We start from the raw sequence: 7,708 nt of genomic DNA, 5'->3' as shown, positions 1-7,708 counted from the left end.
CTATATTACGCAATCTTGCAGTAAGCCGTAAGTAAGTAAGTTTTTTTTTTTATCGTATATTAGCATTTGGTTAAATATGCTATAAAATATGGGTTTTGTGCTTGCATTTTATTAATTATTATTTATAGAAAATTCCAAAAAAACCTAAACTGCACAACACAGGGAGAATTATCTGTCCATTCAAACACCCTAACACTGGACTGGTTATACATAGCAAACATTATAATAATGAAAAAAAAATAACACAACCGAAAATAATAAAGGCAAAGATATTCGAGAAAACAATACAAAGCATCTGAATCTGAAGCCTTATGTTTGTGCCTGAGAAGAAACAAATAATAACAAAAAAAGAAATTCAGATGCGCGACTTGAAGCTGCAATATCTCTATGAATATATACATGTTTTACAATTGTAAAGACATTATTTGATGCAACTTGTGCGGTCTGCACAGCATCCCTTAGAGAGGCCAGGGAGGTACATGACATCATAACTGTGCACTTAATTATTTTCATATTTGTTTCATTATTAATGTATTCAATGTTAAAGGTTTTATTATTATATTATTTATTAGGCCTATATTATTATTATTGATATCATCATCATCATTATTATTATTATTATTATTATTATTATTATTATTATTATTATTATTATTATTATTATTATTATTATTATTATTATATGAATACTGGTACAGTTTTGATACAGCAACACCATCCATATGAACTATTCATCTTCAGAGGAACTAAAAATAAATAAGCTGTGGCCTAGTTTATCTATAATGTCTGCTCCTTGTGCAACATCCCTGTAACAACCCTGTCTCTATTGTTACTTTAATACAAAGCTCAGAACATATACAGTCCTTCATATTACGATACCATAAAGAAAGAATATGAAATGTGTTGCTGCTGTAGTGAACATAAATCTACCTACCTAGTCCCAGAAAGGCGCAGCTGCACATCCAAGAGGGTCAGCGTTATTTCGCTGTATTCTCCCCTTGATTATACGAGCTGAGCCCATCAAACCCAGCATAATTACAGTAATTTCGCCCTTATTTATTCTAATGTAGTTTCCTATCTCTGGGGTAATTATGAGCATTTTTTTTTCGCACGGAGGATCTTTCTGCGTTGACAAAAGAGATGCTCTGAAAGAAATATGCTGCTGCAATAGAAAAAGAATTAAATAGCGAAATAGGTGAGCTGCCATTTCGCCACTGTTCCCTTAGACTTAGCCTATGTGTAAGGCTGGCAAATTGCTTGCAGGTGTACATCATGGAGTTGTCAATGCGAAGAGGCTTCAAAATTAGCGAAGCACAATGTAAGAGTAATCAGAGCAGCGACTCGAATAAAGAACAACTTGTGTGTCTCCCCTTCCTTACATATCCTCTCTGAGTGAACAGCTTTCTTTGCTATAGGACTTTTCCCACAAAAGCAGCACGTTAAATACACTGGGGACATTTGATCAAATAGCGAAGTTACAGGATAAAATAAGCCTAAGATTTTATAAGGGATTCTTTGAAATAGTTTTACATCATGAAAGAATCAGCACGATTCACATATTTGACTAAGAATTCAAATATAAAATGTTTTTTTGTTTTTTTTAGGATTAATTATGCCTGTAACGAATCGAGCTTGTTTCCTGTGTTTGCTTATCTCAAATGCATTCAGTCGTCGCACTACTTTCAATGAATTAAAAATAAACATTTAATACACACCTTTTAGCAGAAAATGAAGAGGCAAGCTCCTTGGGATTTTGCAGAAATCAGCATGGAGGCAGAAGAGCTGCAGCATCCTGCAGCACAGACACAAGATAAGCGCTTAAATCCCACAAAATGTGTCCCATGTGTTGGTCTAAGCTATAGCAGCAGAGTTCAGAATATGACTGAAAATGTCTGCTTTATTTCCCCTCTTTATAGCTGATGGAAAAATGTAGATTATTAGCATAAATGTTTACTCCTCATTACGCTGATGACATTGTGCACTCGAGATCTTGGTAATCTTTGGGGGAAATTATGAGTAATTTTTTAAAATTTAAAGCAGCAGTTACCATGCAATTCAGGCTAATTCCGCGTAGGCTCCACACGGATATAATTATCGTTGAGTCAAGATGTTAGGCTAAAAACTATGCATTGATATTCCCATTTATTATGTACATTCAACTTTGAAAATGTTGATGCTCGAAATAGCATGGAATTGTCTTGTGTTAAAATAGGCTAACACCCCATATTAGGACATCTACAATTGCGAAGAATTATATAGTAATTGCAGGCTTTCAGATTTGAAAGCCATAATGCTCAAACCAGGGAAAATGTGGATGAAATTACAGATCAGGGTATAAATTAGGATGGCATTTACAAGTTGCCTGGAGAAATACAAACGCATAAACAGTAGCTATACCCCATGAAGGAAGTCACATGGAGCAGCAGAAAACATCCATAAATCCTTTGCTATTGTTATTATTATTGTTATTATTATTTATTAGACAAAATCGATAAATTGTATTGTTTATAAATATGGGCTGATTAGTTCTCAGTTGGTGTAAAGCCACACATACGTGAATAGGAGAAAAACAGCAAGGCTCTAGTGTTGTTTGGTGCAGTGGTCATGCAGGCCTGTCATGATGCATGCACTTATAGGCTACTTTCTGTACAATAATACGAATTTAATCTGCAAAGGTCCACACAAATACAGACCTATATATATATGTGTGTGTGTGTGTGTGTGTGTGTGTGTGTGTGTGTGTGTGTGTGTGTGTGTGTGTGTGTGTGTGTGTGTGTCTGTCTGTCTGTCTGTCTGTGTAGATGTAATGTGTTGCATGTCTGGGGGATCTCATCCCGTCAGCTCCAGGGAGGAGGCTCCATCATGAAGATATAGCAACCGCTGACAAGCTACAGTCCTAATTATGTACAAGGAAACGATCCCACTTTATGGCCCGTGGTTGTTTGAATGGAAGCGTGTGGGATAGACAGTGATGATCATGAATGAGAAGTAATTGATGGGACTGTGTATTTATAATAAGACCCCCTACTCTATCCATCTATCCATCGGAGTTAAAATAGCTCTAATAAAAAAAAAATAGCTAAAATAAAATGGGCTTTTCCTGGCAGCAATAAATTTAGTTTTTTTGGACGTGTGCCTTTGTTTACCATGTAGCCTACAGGCCCTACATGAGCCACATAAATAATATAGGTCAATGTGCTCGTCTTCAGAGATCACAGACTCTACTTGTGAGACGTGAGAAATGTTTCCATGATGTTGTTTAGCTCCAGGCTGACTTGGACCTAGTTCCTCTCTTTTTTTCTTGTTAGGCTGAGTTCATAAAATGTCTGGAAAGCGACTCACTGACTCCACAGAGTCTGAGGAGCTTGTGCTCATTCATACCAACCCTCATCTTCCCCTCTCTCGCATGCCAAGGCGTGTTGTTGCGTTGCCTCCCCCTCCGCTCAGCCTACGCCCCGGGCCTCTGCCGCTGCCTGCCTGCCTGAGCCCCGGTCCGGCTAATCATCTGCTGACGGAACCGGATAAAATAACGCGACACAGCTGAAGAATCGTCTTAAGCTTGTCCACGCGTGTGATAGCACACTAGCATGCTGTTTTAAATACAAACAAACATAATATTCCTTAATAAATCAGTATAAAGTTACTTTAAAAGTATGCTAGGCTAAAAGCTTAAAGTCCAACCTTCCTGCTAACATGGTTGCCAAGCAACAACACAACGTAATAATTGTGTTAGCTACAGGTGTGCGTTTATCGGGTAATATTTCACCGAGTTTCAGCCTATTGTAACCAAAATACAGGTAACTTTCATTTAAATAAATCATTGTAGTATGTTTGTGGCTGCGTAGTTATATTAACAGGATTGGCAAGTTTCCCCTAACAGGTTCATTTTTTAATATTAAGCTTATTATTTTCTGAAATACATACATTTGACAGGGAAAATCATGCAGCACTCACCACCACATTAACTGAGCATATGCTTAAAAAATATATAAGCTATCTAAATTGCTGTAAAATTAAAAATAAAACAAATAATTTAGCAAAATAGCCATATATTTATTATTAGGCTCCTTGCAAATGCAATAAATAAGGAAACACAAAGTATCCCACAGTCATCCATAAATAGTTAGGAAAGAAAAAGAGAAATGCGTCTGCACAGAAAACATTTTTATTTAAATAACGTCTGGTCATATATGGAACACTGCTAAAAATAAATAAGACAAAAATACAATTAAGTGTGATACAAGTAAATCAGAGGGTAGGACAATCAGTAGCTTACGGGGGGTGGGGGGGTCAATGGATTTGAACCAATAGCCTAAAAAAAGAGTCAAAGCAACATGGGCTATCAAAAAGCTGTGGTTAAATATTTACAAACGTGGATTTAGACACTTACCCCCCAGGCCTATATTCAAATAAACTAATGACATAAGGAATGGATAAAGGTAGGCTAGGTGTTTTATCGCAAAACATAATGAGGTCATATTGAAAAAGGCACGATACAGTTAACTTGTGCTACATTTGTGACAGGTTGTCCTGCGATGAATGTTTAGTTTTTGCAGAAATGGCAAAAAAAAAAGGAGATGTCCGCGTAAAATAGGCTTGCGCCCATGCTGTGATTGCTTTGGGTAGTGGTTCATTCATCCCTCGACATAAACAAAATAAATAAATACAAAAATAACCGTAGAAATCTGGGACTACCATTTGCCAGCGCGAAAACGGGAAAGGTCCATAAGCCTGTCTGGCTCCATTAACTTCTCCTATATGCTTGCGTAAAGTACGCATACGAGGTCTGTAAAATTGGCATTTTTCTTTTTTTTCACCAGTATTGTCCGATTTAAACCCGATATTTGTGTTGTTGTTTGTTTCAGAATATTGTCCCAGCGCTTATGGCGGAGTTGTGGTGGTGCTGGATCAGAGGAGGCTGCAGATGCGTCGCAGAGTTCGTGGTTGAGTACCAGGAGTAGTTTGCCAAAAACGATGAAGGCGCAGTCGTGTTGGGAGGGCTGCTGCTCTGAGGTAAACTGGGGTTGACAAGGTTCATTCTTTGAGTCTGTGGAAAGTCCCAGGCAGTAGTTGTCGGAGACGTGCAGGGGGGAGATTCACTGGATGCAACATGTAGCTCCGGGGGGATTTCTCCACTTTTCCACAACTTCTTGAACTTGGAGCGGCGGTTTTGGAACCAGATTTTGATCTGAAACGGATAAAAGCATAACATTGATTAACCATTATTTCCCGGCTCAAATTCGGCCACAGTTTTATTTATTTTTCATATGGGGCACAATGTGGATATTTGACAGCGTATGAATCCATGTCTTAGATGAACCCACCTGTGTTTGCGTAAGGCCCATCGAGGCTGCCAGCTCGGCCCGCTCCGGTAGAGCCAAATACTGCGTCTTTTGAAACCTCCGTTGAAGTGCAGCCAGTTGGAAACTGGAATAAATGGTTCGAGGTTTCCTGACTTTCTTTGGTTTTCCATTAACCATCCGGATTTCTGGTTCGCGCTGTTCTTTGTCTGAGGGAATATTCAAAACATTTTTTACGTTATGCATGAAGGATATTGCAAATGTTCAGTTACATAGAACTATCATGCATTTTGCACGGGCATCAGTTTGTGTTAAGCAGACATATGTTAGGCTACACCAGATAACTGATTTGGGTTTTTGTCAGATTTGTAGGCTATATTATAATTCCGAGGGGAAAACAATCAGAAGTAGTCAAATTTGCTTGAGATTTGTGTTTAACTAAGTTATAATAATTAAACATGCACTATCAGTGTTTAGCGTGCTTCTTTGCAAGACAATTCTGTGTAATCATTTCTGATCACAAAATAATTATCTTGTCAATTATGTTGTGCATGATTAATCTGGCTCCTTACACATTTCATACCAGTAGCAAGTTTGGAAGTTTGACCTCAACCAAAAGCATGAAATTAATTTTAAAAAAGAAAGAAGATAAAGCAAAGACAGCCAAAAACAAAACAATCCAAGAGCTTACCTGATTCGGCTTGAGGAGAGGGGTTGGAGACGTAGGAGCTGTATGCACCATAAGATGTGTTAAAGCCAAGGTCGTATGACTTTGCGTTATATGGCACAGTGCTCGTGGCGTTGCCGTGGTACTGATAAGAGCCGAGCTGGCCAAATGGAGACCCTGCGCAATGGCCCGGCTGTTGGCTGTTGTAATAGCTGCTGTCCGTGGCCGTGGACACTGGCAGAGTCGGGGACTCCTGCGATTTGTGCAAGCTGTGGTAATTGCTTGAGGTAATCTGGTTCGAATGCATATCAGTATTTAAATTCTCAAAAACCCCGGTCATCCTCGAGTTGGCGCGGAACAGACTCCTAACCTATGCGCAAAAGAAAATCGCAAAACTGCAAAACCGCACGCTGAAAAAACGACTCAAATCTTGGACTGATGACAACTTTTCGTGAATCAAAACGCATCCCTGTGTAAACTGGGACAAAATCAGCGGAAGGTGTGTCTCTCTCAGAGTGGCCTGTGATTATCTGCTACGGTCGGTGGTGGGAGCGCATTTATGAGACAGTGAGAGGGAGCGCCACTGAGGCAACCAATGAGTAAAGGCTGCACGATGACTACTCCCCACCGCGTCCACCCTCCATTATTTGTTCAGGTCTGTCTGTCCCTGTTGTCTGCAGAGAGATCTTCCATCAAAGCATCTCAAAAGAATCAGAAAAAGGTACTACCGTGGTCAAATCCGAAGGCCCAGGTCTGACAGATTCAGTAATTCATCCGTGTGAACAAAAGGCTGCAAATCTAGGAGCAGAAATGTGACCGCAACACATGGAGTACTACATATAATGAAAAGGCACTATGAAATTGGTGCCACAATTTAGCTTTTACTGGCATTGCAGATTAACCTTCTTCAGTTGAATTTCACGCTTGTCAGCATATCATTTAGAATCATGACTGTTTTATATTGTTTTAGTTTTGGTGGAACCACATGCCTTTCTGGTATCATTTACATTTTGGTCCAAATAAACTAGAAAACTATGTGACAAGTACAAAACGAGTCAGAACCACACATATAAGGACACACACACACACACACACACACACACACACACACACACACACACACACACACACACACACACACACGGTCAAAGGGGGATTTAAATGTGTTGATACAAAATTAAACCCTATGAATGATGCTATAGGTGGTGACTACAGGAGAAAGCTACAGCGCCTCCAGGTGTTGAAAACCTGACTTACAGCCAAGTCCAATGCAAAAGGAAAACTTTTGCATTTCCTTTTGTCTGCATTGAGTTGACAAACGAAACATTCACTGCCTCATAAACACACTCCCTTCTGTGTGAAGAGGTTCACATAACTACACTATAACTTCAAAAAGTCCAAAGTGTTGTTTATGCGTTTAGTTTTCCTGACGTACAGTTCACGTGATGACAGAGTTGTTGAGACGCCTATGTTCACCGCCACAAGATGGCAGCATAGTTCCTTTTGTGGTTGAAGGGATGGGGAAGGAATCACTTATTTATACACAAACAAACCCTCTAATTTAACAAAACACGAAATATTCAATCCAGTGTGACGTCACTAATTTCAAGCAAATAAAAGAACCAATTGACGAAGTTTTGCCTAAAGGGCAATTCCAGCAATTTAGTGTTGCACTTCCATAAAGTTGGGTGACATACAAAAGCCAGATTTAAAAGAGAATGGCCCAAATCAAACCAGCAGA

The 7,708-nt window shown here is 39.1% G+C and overlaps 1 protein-coding gene across 1 annotated transcript; it reads right to left on the bottom strand.

Annotated features, from left to right (window-relative positions):
* Positions 1 to 3,954: 3,954 nt before the first annotated feature.
* dlx2a (distal-less homeobox 2a) lies at positions 3,955 to 6,493 on the bottom strand. The gene is made up of 3 exons (XM_029459062.1): positions 5,992 to 6,493; positions 5,325 to 5,509; positions 3,955 to 5,188 (listed from the first exon to the last, which is right to left on the bottom strand). Exons 1-3 carry the CDS (start codon positions 6,305 to 6,307, stop codon positions 4,862 to 4,864), a joined length of 828 nt encoding a protein of 275 aa, XP_029314922.1. The 5' UTR covers positions 6,308 to 6,493; the 3' UTR covers positions 3,955 to 4,861.
* Positions 6,494 to 7,708: the final 1,215 nt, after the last annotated feature.

This window comes from Cottoperca gobio, chromosome 21 (assembly GCF_900634415.1).
Source record: "Cottoperca gobio chromosome 21, fCotGob3.1, whole genome shotgun sequence".
NCBI classification, from domain to species: domain Eukaryota; kingdom Metazoa; phylum Chordata; class Actinopteri; order Perciformes; family Bovichtidae; genus Cottoperca; species Cottoperca gobio.
Note: the sequence above shows the minus strand (reverse complement) of the source record. Positions and strands in the feature narration are given on the sequence as shown.